At 40.3% G+C, this 21556-nt stretch overlaps 1 protein-coding gene and 1 long non-coding RNA gene across 2 annotated transcripts in view; one reads left to right on the top strand and one right to left on the bottom strand.

Moving 5' to 3' along the window:
- Positions 1 to 21556, top strand: part of APBB1IP (amyloid beta precursor protein binding family B member 1 interacting protein) — a 44057-nt gene that overhangs the window by 11102 nt on the left and 11399 nt on the right. Inside the window, exons 6-9 of the mRNA XM_061351292.1 lie at positions 1292 to 1413; positions 8653 to 8727; positions 10052 to 10195; positions 13623 to 13733. Of these exons, the coding sequence (XP_061207276.1) occupies positions 1292 to 1413; positions 8653 to 8727; positions 10052 to 10195; positions 13623 to 13733 (452 nt within the window). The remainder of the gene's footprint in view (positions 1 to 1291; positions 1414 to 8652; positions 8728 to 10051; positions 10196 to 13622; positions 13734 to 21556) is intronic.
- Positions 14800 to 21556, bottom strand: part of LOC133211161 (uncharacterized) — a 33423-nt gene continuing 26666 nt past the window's right edge. The window contains exon 4 of the long non-coding RNA XR_009725143.1: positions 14800 to 15673. This is a non-coding gene — a long non-coding RNA (uncharacterized LOC133211161). The remainder of the gene's footprint in view (positions 15674 to 21556) is intronic.

The following is a 21556-nucleotide window of genomic DNA, read 5'->3' as shown; positions in this document are numbered from 1 at the left end:
TAGTGTTACTACCTGAGAATTATTTTAGGGCTATCTTGAACTGTAAGATACTGTTTACCCTTTTCAACTATTACTTGGGGTTTATATACTGCTTTATGTTTCCAGTACACTGCAGAAGTATCAGTTGCTAAATGAAAAGTGTTATGTTGCTTGTGGTGTTAAAAATTACTGTGTGCATGTGAAGCTAATATAATTTTGTGAATTTAAAAATTTAATTTAGTTTTAATGGGACATACTGAACCCCTTCAGAAGTAACTAGAAGTGTTAAAGAAAGCCTACAAAATGTGTGTTCTGTTGTTTCCTCTTATACTAGGCCGGTCTACACTATTGTAAAATGTGAACACCACAGACCTCTAAAATGGAGTACAGCCATTCCCAGGGAACTGCCAAAATTATACTGAAAATTGGAGCTGTGTGAATTCCCTGTCCCAGTACTGAACTTGTAGAAAAAGTGCAGTTTCAGTGCTTCCAAAATTACCTGTCAAATTATGCCAATTCGTTTTCCCTCCAAAGGAGGTTTGTGTGACTCTTCAGCTACTTCATACAAATGAAACCTCAGAAGAAGAGATCGGAGTTATCTGACCTCAGCATACCCTGTGGTTTTCCTGGGTGGAGGATTTGGGTTCAGATCAGCTCAGGAAGGGAGAGAACTGACACTAGGACTCCCACATCTCTGGTGAGGTTTTTAACTGCAGAGATGCTGGGTGAAACTGTATGTTCACATCAGTTCTCAGTCTGTCTTCTAATTTCCACTGGCTTACTATTTCTGTTTTTAAATGCAGTTGCTTGAAACAAGACATTTTATTTTCAGTGCATAAAATTCTTCCTATTGACAGAAATTTTTCATTTGTTTCAATAAGTAAAAAGACAAGGAAATAGGTTTGTATTATTTTTTTCTCAGAGTGGGTATGTAGCTCTCTTCCCCTAAATCATACTGCAGACCTTAAAAAACAAGACTGAAACACCATTGAGAGAAACAGATGTAACCATCTACTCCTAGTGGGTCACTGTTTCCATCCTTTGCAGCCTTTGGGCAATAGCACGGAGGTGCAGGAGGACTCCAGGAGCATGCCAGACCTACATAAGGCATCTTCTGTAGCTTGTTAACCCTTCCACATGACAGTATATCCATGTGGTTTTGGTCCCTTCTGTGCAGTGCAAAACAGTGCTGGACTGTCCAGCTCTGAGCAAACATCAGATAATGATTATATTCTTACACAGGGATTTCTGCAGCCTCAGGAGAGCGGAGAGAGAGTTTGAGTGTCTTACGTTACCTTTTCTGTCTCTCCAGAAAGGTTTTTTGAAGACCATGAGAACGTTGTTGAAGTGTTATCAGACTGGACCCGAGACACTGTGAATAAGATTATGTTTTTGGAAAAAAGTGAAAAATATGCCTTATTTAAAAATCCCCAGGTAAGCTAACATGGAATTTGGGTAAGAGTCTAAAATTACGTCACTTAGTCCATATGCTGCCTGTTGCGTTATTAGTTTGCTTTCAGCTCTGTCAGTTTGGAATTACAGAAAACGACCTTGTGCTTTCAACAAAAAAGAACCCCAGACCAGAATGTTAAATGCAAGGATTTGAAAATAAGTGCTTTCTATTCCTTTCTGATACTATTTTAAAGTCTTTTCTGCACTGGTAAGAAATGAAACACATGCTTCTCACTGGTACAGTTGCTTAGGTAGGGGCTGTAAAAATCCATCCTTTGTCATTACAGTTTCTCCACTATTTCTACTGATGGGAATCAACATTTCTTCAAAGGTCCAGTTTTTGCCAGTCATACATGAAACTTTGTAAAGAGAATGCTGAGTATTTCAGAGAGTTTATTTGGGTTTCATTTAGCCTAGGGGAAGAACTGGGTGAACGGGAACACCTAATTTAGTGAAAGGTTCTGCACACTGAATTGCAACAAATTATTCAGCAAAGGTTATAATTTATTTCATGTGATATGTGGTCAAAACTGTGTTTATAAACACCTTAGCACATATAGTTGATGGATTCTTGGGCACTTGAGCTTTTCCCCTTGTCAGCCGTCTGTTACCTCACTGAGCATCTGATTTGTTCCGAAGGGCAGCCAGAGAAAAATGATCAGTTCAGCATTGCTGAAGAAATGAGTCCTAGATGATCTGGCAGCAAACCTCACAACATGCTCATTAGGAAGCCAGGGTTTTTTTAAAATGAGATAGTGTTTCAAACAAAACCTGCAGAGAAGAAGTTTTCTTCATTGACATAACAAGTATCCACAGTGAGGGAAAGAAAACTTTTCCTGCAGTGTACATGGATTGATGTTGATTTTTAATATGAAACAGAAGAGCCAAGTTTGGAAGTAAAACATACAGGATGGGTCAAGGTGTTATAATTTCTAGTGCACACAAACATATGTAGCAGCAGAGGTTTGATAGTACATTTGATTCATATGTACACTTGGTAGCATTATTGGGGTGAGTGACTTAGAGCTAGGCTGTGGGCCTCCCATAGGAAGTAAATAACTGATGAAGATTCTGGGCATTTGGATTGCAGTGAGCTGCAGAAATAAACATGACCTGAACCAAAACCAGAATAAGAGTGCAGCGCTGTCCTCCCATCTCAGGACATGATGGGCTGGATCTGGATATGTCTGCAGTCCTTGAGTTTCAGCCCCTCTGTGATAAGGTATAAAATGAGCAGCCTAAGGAAACTGGGTCAGTTGCAACTCTCACACTACTGAAATATTTTGCCAGTAATAAAGTCTAACCATCTGTCAGGCTGAGTGAATTCAAACATTGTGAGACAGGCAGACTAGCACAGTCATATCAGCAGTTTGTCTTTTTGCAGAGAATAATAAGTGTTGTACAGACAGAGCTCACACTAGGTAATGAAACATGGTAAATTGCATGATCTCGAGTGAGTTCCTGAAAAGGTAAACCAAGAGGAAATGCTGAGTTAGTGGGGGGCAGGATGTGTGATTAACTAACTACTCACAGAAATTACGGTGTAACCAATGGGACACTGAAATTCAGTGCTGTGATATGGCATTCTCAGTATATTTCAGACGCTTCCTCCTAGCTCAGTCGAGATTGCCTTATAAACTCATTTTGTGAGTAAGGAAACTACAGAATGCTTTTTTTTGACACAGCCTGTGGTGGTAATGAAGCAGCAGTTGGAGTCCTTGTTGGTTGTTCTTCATGCTTGTTCTGAAGGAGGTTGTCAGTGGAGATCTCATGGTTTTGACTCTTGCAGGTTATTTTTCTGGAAGAAGACCCCAGTCAGATTCCACAGGTGGCCAGGTGCTTACAACTGATTCTTAGACAAATTAGTGATACAGAATTTTCAGTATGGAGGTTTGACATAATTAAACATTTTAAAAACAATTTTATAAACATGATTGCATTGCTAAAACTAGTGGAATTCTGGAAAAGGTATGTATAGAAACAGAATTGTAGAATGGTTAGGGCTGGGAAGGACCTTAAGATCACTTAGTTACAACCCCCTGCCATGGGTAGGGACACCTTCCACTAGACCAGGTTGATCAAGGCCCTGTCCAACCTGGCCCTGAACACTGCCAGGGATGGGGCAGCCACAACTTCTCTGGGCAACCTATGCCAGTGTCTCACCACCTTCACAGTAAAACACTTCTTCCTTGAATTCTTAAATATCCTTAAATTCTTAAATGTCCTGTGCCAATATTCATTGTTTCTCTCTATGAATGAGTTATATTCCTGGTACAGATTAAACAACAATTAATTAAACATGTCTAATTTTTTAAGAAGGAGCTGAAGTTTTGAAATGCAGGATTTATCTTCTATGTCTGTGCTAGCAGCAAGCTGCTCAGCTAATGCCAGTGGCTTTTTTGGAAGATTGTCATTCTTGTCCTGCAGTACTGTAATATTTTTTTCTGCAGCTTTGTTTCCGAAAACTATGTCTTAAAGTATTTGGAATGCATTTTAGAAAAAGCACCTGCAAAATCCTCAGGTGTCCCCCTCTTTACAGAGGCTGGCACACTCTTGCCGTTTTCTCACCGTGATACAATTTACCCTACAGGGAACTCAGAGTAAAAGACCGTACCATGAATGTCATCAGCAACTCATCTACAGAGATGAAGTGTCACAAGTCTGACTAAAGAGTGAAACAAAAATACATGTTGGTACACGTGCAAATAAGGAAAACTTTCATGACATAGGAAAGGTGGTGCTTGGTTATGTGGTTGAGGGATGCTGTGCTTGACTCTTGAAAGGAAAGGTTGTCAGGTTTCAACACCTCTTTTCAAAAAGCTCAGAGTAAGCCTCAGAAAAAAAGGGACTCTAAAATTAGACGCTGGTCATGCTCTTAGAACCCCATGTTAGATTTTTCCAGACAGGATAAATTCAAACAGTGCAGGTGACATCACATTCATGTGTCTTTTAGTTTGATTGTTGGTTGGTTTGGGTTTTATTATTTTGGGGCATCATTTATGAAAATGAATTGAAATCTCTATAGTGAGTACTTTATACTTCTGCTCCCTCATATCTAAGCGAAAAGCAAGAGCTATCCCTTCCAATGGAGAACCCACACACTGAATTGACATTTTACTTCTTCTTCTGAAAAGCAAGAGTACTAAACAGCATGAGAAGGAGGTGGAGTAAGAATTTGTGATGTCTTTCGTAACAGGACAGCAGTAGTGAGTTTCATGCTTGAAAAGTTGTTTTGAAAACTGTGACCCAGAGAAGGAAGCATAGAAGAGTGGTGGGGAACTTGATTATTGAGTTTGTTGGTATATGCACAGAGAAATAGAAGTGAGAAAAGGGTACTATTTTTCACTGTACTCCCACTCTTTAGTAATCTTAGTTTCACTCTCTATTAGTGTATCTCAGTCTATGGTATGGTTTCAAGTTGAAGATGCTACTTCAATAAGTGTTCTTTTCCTGCTTTGAAACTGTAATGCAGAAAGTCTTTACACATGTGACTTAAATCAGCCTATTAAATACTTTGCTGTTATCTGCATCCTAGTTCATGTATGTCTTCCATTTGTTCCGTATTCCCCCCTCTTCAATGACGAAGACCATCATCCTCAAGGCATGAACAATCAGCTTTCTTTAAGTGATTTCTTAAAACATAAAATCAAGTAAGCAGAGTTGCAAATTAATTTTCAGGGGCTTCAAAAGAGCTTTGCCTTTAGCTTCATTTATTTCTTTACATTTGTTATCTTCAGAGTGGCTCTTGTGGACTTTGCAGATCTTCTGGAAAAACAGGTTCAATAGATTGAAAGCAAAAAAACAATCTAAGCAGAAAGGGAAGCAGAGGGAGGATGCTGTCTTGAACACCTGGTTTTTGCTGTATACTGACAAATAGCTGCTGAATTCCAGCTTCTATAGGGCTATGTATGAAGAAAAGTATGAGAGAGATGTTTTTCATTTACGGAATTCATTTTTACAAATACAGAGGCACGGAACACTGATCAGAGAGTTTGGCAGTGCAGTAGTTAATGCTGCTGTTTCTACTATGAGCCCAATTTGGTTTGCTTACATGCCACCAGAGATGTTCTTTGAAGCTGTTGAAAACACCTTCTGTCTTCCACTGTTTGAGGCTTATACAGAGGAGAGAGGTACAGCCTGAATTTTATTCCCTGCCTTTCCACACAAAATGGAATGGTTGTATCCCTGAATGGAAAGGTTGTATGCATACACTACTGGTGCTTTACAGTACAAAGCACAGAATCAACTTAAGATGGCTGTAAAATCTTTACAAGATTTTCTTTTGTGCAATTTCCTGCTAATGTAATGACATAGATGGGTCATCACCTAGTGTTTCTGAAGGGTCTCATACCTGGCTAGCGTACATGTCAAGACTGCCACTATAGCTCTGCATTCTGAGTCAAGCAGAATGGCATAGGAGAGCAACTGGCTTTATGTCAGCTTCAGCTAGTCTGGGGTTGTGTAGGCACAGGGAATAATTCAGCAAAAATACCAGCTCACTTCAGCATCAGATAACCCAAACAGTGCAAACAAAGCAAACCCAATGTCAAAGCGTGACAGCATACTTTGTTTTGTTTGTTAAAATAACCCTTTATGTTTGCTTTCTTACGTTACCAGTCCAAGATGATGAATCCATCCTGTTCAGTAAGCTCAGCTGTTTATCAAGAGAAAATTATCCTTTGAATGCAAAAAATAGTTAATTCTCAAATCTGTAGACATATGCAGAGAGCTACCCCGTAGCCACATCTCGTCCCATTAATGACCTAACATCTCAAACCAAATGTGTATTTCCTAGTGGTGTCCTCAGACAGGAAGAAGCTTGCCTTTTATCATGACCTTTGGCTACTGGACTTGGAATGACTTCTTGTGGACACATGTGGTTTGTCTCCTATAGATGAATGCTTCCAATCAAAAATAGGAGACCACACAGTGATAAAACAAGTACAGTCTGCTCCCCAGGTTTTTGGCTGCTGACAACTAATAAGTACCAGGTACTTGCAGATTTCAGGGTAGAGACATAAAGGAGGTAATAAATGAAATGTGTGTTGACAGGTGAAAGATGACAGTGTGCATCTGTGTAATGTTGGTTTAGGTGACAGAGCCCAGTTTCCCTAATGAAAAAGCTGCGTTGTTAAAGATCCAGCATGGATATCATTACAAACTTTCTCTCTTTACCACTGATTGTGTCAGTACAGGGTGGTCTGTTTCTGCTAAATAAATGCCAGATGCCTGAATGTGAATCAGTTCTAATCAGAGGACCTTTGTTTTCTTATTATCAGTGCACTGAAGTCTGACTGAGCCAGATGAATGCTCTTGCCACTGGTAGTAAAGCTGATGAGCCAAGCCTTGTTGAGAGAGTGATAAGGTGTACTTACCTTGATAAATAAATCTTCACTGGGTATTTTAGGGGTTGTACTATGTCTATTTTTTAATGATCTACAGAAGGCAGCTTACAACTTGCATGTTCCTCTACTTTCCAAATCCATCCCGAAGTCTGGAGGCCCAACCCAGCCTAACAGTGCCCTTTGAGGCTTCTCTTCATACGCTCATCAGTGAAAAAGAAGTACCAACATCAAGCCAGCAGTGCTGTGATAGTGCTCCCTCTCAAGAAGAGCTGTTGCCCATGTACAGAGGACTTGACTCAGAACAGTGTCTTTTTTTCCCCAGTGGGATGAGTGAAGCATTGTCACCTCACTCAGACCTATGGCTTTACTGCATTGGCAGGCATCGCTGTTTGGGTTGCACTGAGAATACACTTTTAAGCAGGTTTTGTTTCGAGATAGTTTGAGGTTTTTTCCACTATGAATACTGTCTTCAGATATAGTCATAAAGCTGTGATCCTTAGTGCTTGCTTACCTTCAGCCATGGGCTAAAAATGTGCCCAGGCAGTTTGGAGCCAGCAGTATTTCCTGGCATAACTGTGTGTTGTATTGAATGTTCAAGGTTCTTACGTTCATTCCATAAACGTGGTATCAGCATAGGCCAAATTGCAGGTGGCTGTTTTTCTAATGTCCCTGTCTGACTTACTGTGAAATTTTAAGGAAGCTTTTAAAGAACTGATTTTGAGATCACCCACGCTTCTTCCCCTTCCTCTCCTGGTGCCCCTCCAAAAGCTGTCTGCTGTGAGGCTTGTATTCTGGCAGACAGCTGTTCACTGTGCTGCTTGAGAAAGAAGCTGTGGTTGTGCGGGATAGGAGGGTTTCACTTCAGATGAACTTCACTGCTGTAAACATGTTATGCTGGCAGGGAAGATATGCTGTTTGTTTGTTTCTTTCTTATGCTATAGCAACAGCATGTTCCTTCATTTACACACTTCTTGTTTTAATTTCGGTAATACTTGCATTTGTGTTGCAGTTCAGTCATTATGGAGTTTTAGGCGTGTAAATATGTTGCCATATTCTCGTAGTCTTGAGACTTGAAAAAATGGAGATAAAAAGTCAGAAAAACTCTTAGTTTTCTTCCTATGGAATCGCTGAAGAATTATGGAATTTGGAGTTGTTTTTAAGTAGATAGCTTTCAATATTTGTTGGGATTTTACAATTTTGTCTATTTCCTATACAATGGTGTGTGTTTGGTTTATGCCCTTTGTTCTGCAAACTTAGCTTTTTGACTAATTCCAGGGAAATCAGTAAGACTGTCCCATGTATCAAGTATTTCTCAAGCTCCTCTTCTACATGCACTTTCATTTAGAAAACGGTGAAATACAAGAATTCGATGCATGGCATAGCTCCTTCATCTGCCTGCTTCCTTCATGCTCAGCAGCTGTACTCTCAGCAGGCAATCGGCTCTGCTATTTGACCATGGTTGGTGTTCAGCAAAGCCACTGCACGTGCTCCAGCACACCAACATGTTATGTTCTCTACTGTCTGTAATAATATGGGAAGTGGTGAAAATTGGAATGATAAAATCAAACCCATTGATCAGAAAAACAGCCAAAAGCATAAGCCAGTGTTTTCAAAAATTTGGAAGGCTGTATATCCGTAGGCAGAAGTAATTTTGGATAACTTCTGAACTTTATTCAAAATAAAGAATTAAAACTCATGATGAGGCAGCTGTGATTAAAGTTTTCTATCAGAAGAGTCCATAGGTATAGGCCTCTTGCATCTGCTGGCTTGGGTACTCAATACTGAAAGACTTCACTATTGAATGGGTCTGTAGTGATCTAGTTACTTGTATTGCTCTCTTTATAATGAGCATCAATTTCTTTTGTGTCTTAATCAGAACTTCTACCTTGCAAGCAAAGGGAGGAATGAAAGCAAAGAAATGAATGATAAAAGCAAAGAGGCTTTACTGGAGGTAAGCTGACTTTCTGGGTTAATGATGCAGATGTCACCGAAACTCTGCCACCTTCTGCGTCTGCTCTGCAACAGCAGCATTTAGTTCTTTGTGGGAAAATGTGTAACAGGACATTCTGTGCTGGTTGGTGTCATTGTGTCTAAGGTTTAACATTGGATTTTCCTCTGCATCTGCTGCTCACCATTACAATGCAGACTGTATCCCCCTTCAGAGAGTATAAATGATGGAGATTTTGTTGTTACAGACCCAGTGCCGTGAAACGATTTCACTTACTGTGTCTGTGAAGTGTAATGCCATGATAACAATTAAAGCAGTGTTACACGAATATGAGTGGAAGAAACAGCTCTGCCACACCATTAGACCAGCCATTGTGACTTTATATTATTAGTAAGGTTGATCAGTAGCAAACAACTATCTTTTGGACTAGAAGTAGATGTACTTCTCACTACCTCAAATTACTGGCTGCACTACAACACAAAAAGAACCTTTGCACTTTCCAGAAAGTCTGTTCAGCCTCTTGCCTTTCCTGCTGAAGGTTTACTTCAGTTGCATGTTTTGAGAGTGAAAAATCCAGAGCCATATGAAAGATGCAGTTATCACAGTTCTCTTGGCAAGCATTTTGACTTGGTAGGAATTCACAAAGGAAATGCTGTTCTCAGGCAACTGGGGATTCCTATTTCAAAGTTAAGTGCATCTCATGAAGGTACCAGATATCAACCAGCAGAAGTCCTGGTAAATTCTAAATGAAAACATAAAGTGATAAGCATGTTGGCATTAAAAATTACTGAACAGTAGGTCCTTCAAGCAAACAATGAAGTGTATTTGTTTAAACAGCGTTCTAAATGCTAGCATGTATTTAAAAGTGAAAGCAGAGATTGAGGGCATTTTTTTCCTTTACTGTTTTTAGAGCTCTAAACAGTGCCTGAAGATTCTCTCTGTAGAAGTATTTCTCTACAGAACCTGTAGATCCAGCAACAGAGAAAAAACAACAGCAGTAGTACCAGCCATTCTGTTTTATTGCCTTCACTGAGCACATCTACGTGTAGTTAAAACCTTTTGTAGGTTTTAGCTTGACCCTGTAGAGAATGGAGGTTCTGCGAGCCTCCTTTTCCAGTGTGAGTGCCCACCTTGCATGGCTGAGTTGCCACAGTAGCTTGGAAGTTTCCTTTGCCTGTCTAAGGTGTTCATCTCCCTGAGAACTGAATTCCCCACGTTCAGGTGTTCACTGTCACAGTAAAAGTCTCTGTTTTACAAGGGAGCATTTTTCTCCTATTAATAGGGTTGTGCTTAAATGAAATCTGTTTTGTGTATTCTTGTTGCACAGGAAAGCTTCTGTGGGACATCTGTCGTTGTGCCAGAGCTTGAAGGGGCCCTTTATTTAAAAGAGGATGGAAAAAAGTCATGGAAGAGGCGTTACTTTCTTCTACGAGCTTCTGGAATTTATTATGTTCCCAAAGGAAAAACCAAGGTCAGGAAGCCAAATAATCTTTATAGCAATAAAACAATTCACATAGGTGAAAGTGAAGAACTCCCAAGATGACATTTCAAGAGCAGCGTCTGGTGCATCTGAGAGGGTTGGGGTTTTTTTGGTTTAACTTTGACTACACCACTTGTGCAAATACTGGAATGTAGTCCCTGAATCCTGTCACGTTTCTCTCCTTTGATTTCTATGGATAGATAAAAGCATTAGTGAAATAGCACTCCTCCGGAAGCCAGTAGGGAAAGCAAAACAGCACAGCACCCTTCAGGGAGTGTTATGCTGCCAAAATGCTTCACTGTTACGTGGGTTTCCTGTGGAAGAATACTTTAGTTCTCAAGTAAACTAATTTCTTATCACAAAAAGGTGGAATTCTACTTTGTTTGATACTGAATTTCTATGCCAGTAGCTAGCATGCAGAAATGCTACACATTTTTTCCTACCATGATCTTTACCTAGAGAATGTGTTATGCTTTTTAAGCCTGCCTTTTGTGCAGAAGGGAGACAGAAGTATCCACCTGACCAAATCAAATGCACTGACATTTAATATTGCAAAATATTTCAAGAGTCTGAATTGCTAGCACTGGAGAAGCAACAGGGCCCTGTGCATGTTGGCCATAAGGGCAGCTGGTTTCTCATTTCCACAGTGATGGGGTAGAATGTTGGCTTCTGGGACTGGTGGGTCTTTTTGGGGTTTGGTTTTGGGTTTCTTGGGGGTTATTTTTTTGTGTGTTTTGAAAGCTACTTCTGCTACCACTTACAGCTCTGCTAATGCTTCATGTTTGGAAGTTCTGGTGCTGCTAATGGAGCTTTGCTGTTACGATTCGTCCTATGAAACTGTTCTGCCATTCCCTGATTAAACTATGAAGGAAGGAAAAAAGATAGCTTGTAAAGGAATGCCGTGATGCTGCTCCAGTGACCTATGTTTATACCCCAATGAAAGGCAGACCTAGATTACCTTGCTGATTTCACAGTAATTCATTTGGACTTTACCTGACCGTGAGATATCAGCTTCCAGTCCTCAAATCATGTTACACACACACAACATCCTAGCAATTAGGAACTAGAATGCTATTTGGAAGGCACTTAAGGTAGAAAGAATATAAGAATAGTCAAATGAAAAGTCCATCTTGGGCTTTCCCTGTAGCCTGCCTCCAGTGATAGCCAGCAGTACAGTGCCAAACAGGGCAAGCCTATACTGATAGTTACCCAGCCTTTTTCGTCATCCAGTGATACCCATTTCAGTGACTTCCTATCAGAGTGAAAATTAGGAAAGTGCTTTCTTTTTTCAGGTGATAGACTGCAAATACTGGCTCAGGATGGAGCCATGCACCAAGCCATGTCACCTCATAACAGCTGTTTAACACTTTATTGCCTGTTAGTTGTTATAGGCAGGGTAGCCTGTACTACCTATAACTGAGCCATTTTAAGGAACTGTGTGAGTGCTTCAACCTCACTATTTTACCAACTCAGTCACTCACAGGAATTGAGAACTTTGAATCTAGTTCTTTTCGAGATAGAGTGGCTCTTTAAAAAAGTACCACAATCAACTGTTTGCTCCTGCTTCTTTAACAGCCTTCAGAAAAAGGATGTATGTGTCCATGCCTGAGGCGTTCTGGAGAAAGTCAAATCTCTTAGCTCAAATCTGTTTAATGGTGTTTGAAGTTAATTACTGGAATCTGTATTGGAACAGCTGAGGTTCAGGTACACGTCTTCCATGCAGACAGTAATCTCTAGTAGATGGGCAGGGTGCACTGAGGCTGCTAAACAACTTAAAGCACTGCAGCAGAATTCAGTAGTGCTCTTCAGTCAAAGCCCTTAAACTGTGAGAGTTGATATCCGGGTGGTACAAAGAGTGCATGTGCACCTTGCATATGTGCAACCCATTCAGTTGTGGGTCGAGTGATCTTTCATTGAGGTACAGAAACAGTTGGTAGACAATAGTATCTTCAGCTGCTGCAGCTGTTTTGAAATTCGTCATGTAATCATGTTCTCACTTGTTACAAAAAAGCAAAGTCTGGCAAACCTTTGGCACTTCATGTTGGCTGTACAATACATTGCAAAAATGAAAATATAGGGACACGTTCAGATTACTGTACTCACATGCCTTTGGTGGCTTTTGTTTGAGGCTTTTTCCTTTACAAACCAGGCACCAGTCAGCACTGCTGTCTTAATTTCTTCAGTGTTCCTCCACTTACATCCCATTCAAAACCATGCTGTGAATGGACAGAGTCACAGAACAACAGATTCAGAACTGCAGATACAGTTTTAAGATTTGTTTCTGTTAGTTGTATTACTTTGACATACTAACACTGCAGAAATACTAACAAGAAGTTTCTTTGTCTCTTCCATAAAATCTTGTTCCTTACTTAGAAGAAAATAACAACTGCATACATATTGGTCTTAATTGCCATTACCTGGTTCATAAAGGAAAGGTTTTGAGCATGTTTAGGAGCTTAAATCCTAGGTCCACACAGTTAATGACAAAATCCCTGACATCAGCTTCAGGGGAAACGGAAGAGAGAGAAGCTCTGTCTACCTACAGTATGGAGCATCTCCTCCCCACCAATCTTACTTGCAAACTCACTTTGTAAATAAATACAACTTAAGAGTGCATTGTAATGAAAATATCAGCAAGAATGAGCACAGCCTAGAACCATCATGCATGGAAATATAACCCAATCTTAGCGGGAGAGAGGGTTTGTGATTTGTTTTTTCTTTTCTTTCACAATTTCCTGATTTCTCAGGTTAGCCAGCAGTGATCATGTGACAGAACCGCTTTTGCTTTTCCACTCAAAGACTACAAAAACTGTGCTTTGTGTACAGAATTCTGCGCTGAGAAGTGTGCCAGCAACAGGAACCTTGTTACTTCAGCAACATGTTGTGAACAAGCAAATATTATAAGCAGAAAAGGACCGATGCCAGAAAATTTGAGGAAATCCAAAGCAAACCAGATGAAATGTGTTCTTATTTCCTGATGACAGTTTGTTTGTTACACATATCACAGACAAACAAGCTTCCAAAGCAATTTAGAACCCCAGACCTTCTTTCTCCACTCAGAATTGTAAGGGTGTGGTTGCAAGGCCTATATCTATTTTACTAGAGGCATTTCTTACTGTGGTGTTCTGTTTGGTCTTATTAATCATAAGCCAAAACCTCCATACAAAGCAATAAAGCACATCAAAACCAGAACAACAGTGAAATGCTACGCTGTTACATATCGTTCTTAAGGTGTACTGACACTCTTCCAACTGTTAGTTTAAGAATGCACACACTTAAAATTCATCTTCAGTCAACTTCATGACAGTTAAAAAATTAAGAAGTATTGGCATTCATGCACTTGAAAAAATGCTGCTAATGAGTTTCACATCAAAATTCAATTTGTTCTTACAATGATGTGCTTGGTTTTCATTTGTAGACCTCACGGGACCTGGCATGCTTCATTCAATTTGAGAATATGAATGTTTATTATGGTTCTCAACACAAAGTGAAATATAAGGCACCTACAGATCACTGCTTTGTCTTAAAGGTAATGTACTAGAAAACTAAGTTCTGCAAATGTCCCACCAGTTTCTTTTATATGTAAACATATTTATGTTTGAAACTCCAGGGACCCTGATGAGATAAGAGCACCTTCTGCAAAATCATTTTCTATTTTCTTGTTGCTTCATTGTTGATCAGCAACATACCTTTAGAACCTGCATCTATAATGTTGTCTTTGAAACAAGCTTGAGCATGCTTCCTGACTGTTCAGGTGGCTGGACACACCTGGACAAATGGCACACAAGGCAGACGTAAGATGAGAGGACTGGAAGTCCCTGATGTTGAAATTATGAGCATTATGAACTATATACTAAAAAGTATGTCTACTTTTTATCTGCAGCGTAGTCATACCTGTTAAGTGGTTTGTTGAACTGAGGTGCAGAGTCTTGCAGGAAGAGACATCACAGATGGCATATTTTGTTGTACAGCTATTTGTGGCAGGAGAGCAAAAGACATTGTTCGCCCACTCATGAAAATCAGTTCTTGCTGTTGAAGTGTCTCATTGCTGCAGTAATAGCACCGCAAATAGGCTGGGAATTCTGCATTCCTCTTGGGAAAGGAAGAGAAGCCATGCTTTTCACATAGTTCAAAGAGCAGAAATGAAGTTTTGAGGTTGCAGGAATTAGGCATCGCTTGCTGTTTGTCATTAGTACAGATCGTAGAATACAAGTGGGATTACTGTGTACAAGATAGAAGATAACCTTGTTGCTGCTTTTCTATTTAAAGGCCAGCAATGCAAACAAGATGTTAGAAAACACCATATCTTGCCATCTCAGAAAAAATGTAGGGGAAACATTCACACCGGAGGTCACGTAAAGTCACATAGAGCACTCACAGCACTTTTTTATTCAGTTTCAAAATGTCTGCCGTCCTGATTTACACATGGCAAACCAGAAGTGGTTTATAGACCCAGACTTACTTTCTGAAGCAGGTGTATTCAGTTAACACAGATGAACAATTTTAATACTACATTTCTCCACAAAATACTCTGCAAAAAACACTTTGTCCTTTTTTGTGAAACGGGTGAGCCTTGTGAAGTAACAGGTAAGCTTTATTTCAGGAAAAGGGAACCTGATTTAAAAAAATAAGGAGAAATGGATTTTCTAAGCAGATGACTGGCCAAGGAAATATCTGGCCAATTTAATAACAGTTACGTTCTAGCAGATGAAAATAAAATCATGATTTTTGAATTGTATGTAGCAATGTGTTTAATTGTTCATAATAATCAGGAGAACTTTCTGGACTTACTGGCATCTTTGTTAAAAGAGGTATGCTATAATAAGAACTAACACTAAAAATGAAGTCACAGCTCAACTGAAATACGTGCTTTATTGGATGTGTGGTGCTAGCACTGTACCCTCAACATGAAATGATAAAAAAAAAGAACAAAAGCTTGCTAGGGAAATATTTATGTGTAATAGGCTTATAAATGTATAAAATCTACTTAGCAAAACTGTTTGCTCTGATGCTTCGGTATAAAATGTTTGCGGTATACTAGAATAAACATCATATTGGTAAGATCATTATACCTGACCAACACTACTTAGTGATGAATAGGTTATTATTACAGTGATTGTTCTTCATTTCAACTCTCACAAATCAGCATTTGATAGATTCCTGACTAGCTCAGTTCAGACTTAGCTTCTTTCAACAGCTATCTCTTGCAGTGGCTGGAGCTGGTCAGGAAATATGGGCAAATATTGGTATCTTCAAATCTTCTGTTGTTTCAAAAGTGGAAGCCTCCCCCTTAGGGTGGCTTTCTGAGAGTGATGCAGTAGAGAGTTTCATATTTACTATAATCTCTGTAATTAATTGAATTCTGTATATACCTTTTCAAAGGCATGCAGCTGAGGTGAGTTCTGTCGTATCCTTCTCTTACCTTTGGAGGTTGGAGCTGAGGATGTGGTACATCTTGAGATCTGTGGACTGAGATAAAGAGAGAAGTAGATGTTTCTTTTGCTGATTGGATGCTTGGTGACACAAAAGTGTGTGGACAGGAACATAGAGCCATTTATTATACTTAGTTACATTTTGCAGCTGTCTGGTTTTATATGGACGTCTCCCAGAAGAAAATATCATTCTGGGAGATGCTTGTCCTGAGATGTCAAAGGAAAACAAACCATCATCATTGAGACATTTCTCATCCTGCCATATATATATTGAAAATGAAGTCCTCAAGATAAAATTGACAGTACTTTTGCAGACAGGTGCTGTGAGCAAAAGGCAAAAAGTTTAACAGATAAAACATTTGTCTTTATTATACTGGTAACCTAGTAATTTGGAAGAAATTTGGATGCCCAGCTTATCCAAGCCAGATGCACTGCTGTGTCTTCACAGCTCTTCCATTCCCCCATGTGTGCCTCAGGACAGTGAGCTCTGCGGAGGTTCTCTTCCAGTTACTTGCTTGTGTTGGCTGCAGGAGAAAGTTATCTGTCTTTAAAGCAAATGGGGGAAAGTAATGGGAAGAGTAGCAGCCATAGCCCGTGCTAGCAGTTCACTGAGGATGGCAGTATATCAAGGAGATTTTCACATCTTGGAGAGCAGGTTATTCTACAGCCCTTGGTAGCTCCAGCAAGCTGTAACACCACGTGGGAAGGTTTTGAATAATAGCATACCACTAGGTTTTTCTAAAGAATTGCTGCTTTCTGAGGACCCCTTTAGGAATTACTGTGTCAAAGCAGTGAGCAGTCGTCAGCTGAGTTACTTCCTCTGCTGTGTTTCAAACTTAATGAAGGAAACTGCCCAGCTAAGGGGCAAGAGACCAACTTGTACTTTATAGTGCGGGAGAAATGCAAGGCCTTAGCAGCTTCAGCAGTATCTTGCTTCTGTGTAAGAACCATACATAATTTCCTAGCTTTGAGCACTGAGTTGAAAAAATGCTATCTTTATTTCTGACTGGTTAAGCTAATTGGCATCCTTACTTCAAGAACAGGGGAAATGTCCTCTGTGCAGTCAAATGGTAGCAACTGTTAAGATTCTATGATTCAAAGGCCAGTTAGGTGGGCTGATTTGGAGTTCACTGCTCTGAACTGTGTGGACTTTTGCTTCAAAGTCTTCAGTGACATTTCTTTGAATGTCATATCAGCTTGATCCCACTGAAGCGGATATGGCCTTTTTCTCCAGTTTCTTCTCTTAGGCTACAATTAAGTGAGGGGCTCACAGAGACTGTGAGACTTTGGTCCTAGTGTTTGTCCCACCTGACTTGCATCCAAATAACCAGGAGCTGGCAGTCCCTCTGTCCTGTTTGATTTTTAACCTAGCCATTTATTTCCAACTTCAGTGGTCAGAGTTAGCTGATGCTGGCTTGGGTATGGTGTTCATGTAGCGATAAGATCATGCACTTCATGGGCAGGTTGCTTTGGTATTTAGTCGAAAGCCAGGGTAGGTTATGCAGCCTATGATGTTGGATCTGCACCTAGACTAGCTATTTCAAACTAGTTGAAACAGAAATGTTCTTGTCTGCAGATCCATCCTGTAAGATGTTCGTCTTAGAGCTAGAGAAGCATGCAGTGTTGCGGATGCTCCTTGCCTATCACTTCTTCCCATTACATCAGCACCCCATTGTATATACTGTAGCTCAGAACAAAAAAGGGGTGGTTTTTTTGCTTGTTAACCATGAAGACACCGAGGAGGTAATGGGGAAGAGGGTGGTGTGCTGGAAGCCATTCAAAAGCACATCACAGTATCTACCAGCAAAACCAGCTCACTTTCCTGAGCTTACTCAGGAGTTTCCCTTTAGAATGATCCAGGAGACAGCTGCAATAACTGAACAAAGCAGTTACTTCCTCATATCAGGCCCTCTCAGGCAACAGAAAGCCCAGCTGGGACCAACTGAAAAGAGCACAGCTGGCTGGTTGGTGTCAGAGAGCAGGGTCACCTTTAGCTGTCCCTGTGCAGTAAATCAGAACTGATGTGCCTGTTCCCTGAGGATGAGAGTGCAGCGTTGCACTGATGGAGCTTTGGGGCAACTATAAAGCTTGAAGAACTGTTTTGTTTCCCAGTATCTACTTGGTCCATGCCAAGCTATAACCTTCTTAAACTGGACTCTTCTGTAGCACTGCTAAACAAGCCTTCCTCCCTCAAAGGAAGTCATGCATTTAAGAAGCAAAAAAAAAAAACAAAAAGAACCCTCAGCATACTAAAAATAGGGTGTCTGAATAAAATAATTAGTTTTGGCACATCTGTCCCAGTAAATATGAAGATTCTTCCTGTTGTCTGCTCAGCCTAAATGTTATGCTTACAAAAATTTAAAGATCCCACCCTTCACTTTGACATCAGATAAAGTGAGTATTTTCTTCATAGAAACCTCCATATGCAGGCAAAAGGAAAGGACAGCCAAGTGTGAAAGAAGACCCTTGCTCAAGCCTGCATCTGTTCAGGTCAGATCTGTCCCTCTGTTCCAGGCAGAGGAGGCAGGAGTGGGTACCAGCACAGCTCTTCCCCGCCATCCTGCGGAGAGTGCTGGCCATTCCTGGGAGAGAAACGGCGAGGGAACAAATACCTCCTTCATGGAAGAAGTAATTCCGCACACCACATACAGCAAGTGCACAGGTTGGAGTGGTTTGGTTCCTCACAGTCGCCTTTGCAAGTGCGAATCTGTATGTGTAGGTTCCCTGTCAGTCTCTTTCACCATCTACTATGTTACACGGGAAATGATGTGGAAATGGATGAGACCTTTTGTGATTTACTTCACATTACGGAGCTGAAAGCCCTCAAACCCAAGAGATTCCACCATGAAGGGATCTGTTCGTCATGCTAGTGATAGCATCTATTGCATCGAGCAGGAATTGTGAACGTATGGTTTATTTTGTGCATCGAGTATCTGTGTCTGTGTGTGTGTGCGCACATTAGTGCAGGAGCTGGTTTTTTGTCACACCATGTTGGAAAATCTTTCAAAGCAGACAAATAGCAAGGTAATCTATATGCAAATTTGCTGGTTTAGTCAGTCTGATGTGCCTGTGACAAAGAGTGGATTTAATTATAGTTTATTGGTGCTAGTTGTGCTTGAGTAATCTGGAGGTAATGGTGCATAATGCTGAATTAATCTAGGATGAAAAAAATTGGTTTCCTGGGGATAAACTGAGACAAAGGCAAATCATCCTCTATTCCCACAGCTGGGTACGTTTTTCTCTGCAGTCTAAACAGCAGAGTTTTCCTGGTGTCATCTGGAAACTATGAATTAAAAAAATATATATAATGATCCAAAGTAAATTTTGGAAGTAAATTTTCAAGAAGGATATCTTCTGTTTGCACCAGGGACGTCATTCCAGCAGGTAATTCAGAATCTAGTCACTGCATTCCTGATTCCCACCTCCCTCACACCCAGTACGCTCTGTGGCGGACTGAGTCATGTACGTAATGCATTCAACACAATGACAGTTAAGCAGGTAGAAGGTGAGAATTAGCAGTGTTTGAGATGGAAAATGGTAGGAAAACGATGCAGAACAAATGGCTTGTGCGGGGAATGAGGATAGAAACCAGGAGATTTTCTATTTGAAAGGTTTGAAAATTGTATTAGCACGAATGCTTCGGTCAAATATTGCAGAGTAAAATACATTACCAGAGAAACTAAAAAAGAAAAAGCAGGAATACTGTTTATTACGGAACACTTTCAGACATGCGAGATTACAGTCATAATGCATGCACACAGTTTTGCAAGATTAATGCATAAACAATGGGGAGAATATGGACAGAGAATGTACAGCGAGTAATGGATTATAATAGCTTTGGAAAATATTTGCTGTGTAAAGCAGTCCTGTTTGGTTACATTGGCTGCTACATATGTTTGTAATAACCTAAACGTTTTGCTTCAGTCATTAGAGAAATGTAAGCCAAAAGAATAATTTCCTTAGACTAGGGCAGTTGCTTTTTTATCTGTACAGCTCACACATGTCTTTAGATCAGTTAAGCCTGGTCATTTCAATGCAAGGAGCGCTTAGCATCAGAATTTGACCAAGTTTACTAGGAGATGGCAAATTTGAACCACTGGAGTATGATTTTTAAAAGGAGCTGAGTATTAATTTTACTTGCAGTCATGGGAGCCAGAGGAGTCTCAGCTTTTCTGAGAAGCTAACTCAACATAAACCAAGTTCATCACTAGAACGCATATAAGATATCCAAGAACATCGACCATTTTGGCCTAAAACCAAAGCTTTTGATCCAAGATTATGCTTCTGGCTGTTGTTTCTGCCTCAGAGACTGAGCAATGATCCATATATTTTGGGGCAAGGAATCCAATGAAATGCTGAGTAACTTCAGTTCAATTTTCATCATTAGTATAGGAAGAACACAAAGCAAAAGAACATTTTATTGGGATAATCTCTAATTTCATGCACACTTGGCCTGTAGTCATTTGTTTTGGCACAAACCATAGAAACCACATTGTTCAGTTCTCGTTTCTTCGGGGTTTCAATGTGTTCTTATCTTTTTCTTCCTTAGGCAGAGAGTTTATATCTGAAAATGTAATCTGTGCACAAATATTTTTTTTAAACCGATCCAAAAAAAGAGCTTTTTATGTCCACAAGTGTTTCTGCTTTCTTTATCTCTGGACAGTGATGCTCAGAGAGGAGACAGTGGTCAGAGAACACTGGATCGTGTTCCAAACCTTTTCAGGGCTTTTCCAGGTGGAGCACAGCACATCCTTTTGCTGCCTGGTGTTTGAGGTACTCAGGCCTTGATATGTAACTGGAAAGAACCAACAGTTCCAAAAATCGGGCCCCATGATGCAACTAATTCATCAGTACTGAGAGTTGTGACACTGAGGGAGAAAAAAGTTTGCTGTAGTCAAATTATGTTGCATTTTAATACAGTGTATTGTTTCAAAGCACTGCTCCGTTTTTTTTCTGTGAGAAAAATTCTGGCTTCTGTTTCTACTTGCATATTGCCACTTTTCATTCAAACTGTGACTCTGTGGTTGCTTTTTAACCAGCTGTCTTTCAGAATTCATTTTGGTGCTGCATGTTTTGGAGGCAAAGGTGCTAAGCCTTTCCAGAGGAGATGTTTTCACTTTGCTGCCAAATGATTTTAATGACCTTTTTCAGGACATGGTATGCACCATGTAACAAAATGATTTATCTGTCTCTATGTGTGAGATGTATAAGGTGTGGCATACTGAGGTCAGTGTTATTTTGCCTAAAACTACAGTGTTTCTCACATCACTGTCATGCTTGATACTGTTACGACCTCTGTTAGTCCCACAGAGAGGTTATTACAAGGGCTGTGAATTTAGATAAGCAAAACCAGACTTGCATAGTGACTACAGCTCCTAGGTCTGTGTACTGTACTGAGCAACTACCCTGAGACACAGGAGCTGTGAAAGGAGGAATTCGGTTCACATGGATCTTCACATCAAGTCATTTCCAGGGGCTTTCAGCTGTCCTGATTCTTCTCTGCATTGATTATCCTGAGTCAGCATTTTTATGTGCTATCAAACAGACTTTGCATGTGACCTGATGTTTTTAGTGGAGAGTAGAGCTTGTAAGGGTCAGTGTTGGCAGCAGAGGCTTCTGCCATTTGTACTGACGAAGTATTTCACTATGGTACAGTTCTTCCCAAGTGAGGGTGGGGTGTGACAGTTCTTGGCAGAAACACTGTACTTCCCAGTTCAAAGTAGCGTGCCTCAGGCATCAGAAAGCACAGGAAGCCAAATGCCTCCTTCTGAGCCACTTGCTAATATTCTTTTACAGGTATAAACCCTCAGTGTTAAGCTTCCTGCTGCTGGTGTTTGGTCCTGTGGTCTGGCCTTGCACACAGGTGCAGTAGGCAGCCTCTTCACTGGCACCATGGAACATTGCTTCTTAGAGCTCATCC

This window comes from Neopsephotus bourkii, unplaced genomic scaffold, assembly GCF_033783945.1.
Source record: "Neopsephotus bourkii isolate Nb327-2 ecotype Australia unplaced genomic scaffold, CSIRO-AGI_Nbou_v1 NB_53, whole genome shotgun sequence".
Taxonomy (NCBI): domain Eukaryota; kingdom Metazoa; phylum Chordata; class Aves; order Psittaciformes; family Psittacidae; genus Neopsephotus; species Neopsephotus bourkii.
The sequence above is the reverse complement of the archived record's forward strand: the minus strand, read 5'-3'. Positions and strand labels throughout refer to the sequence as shown.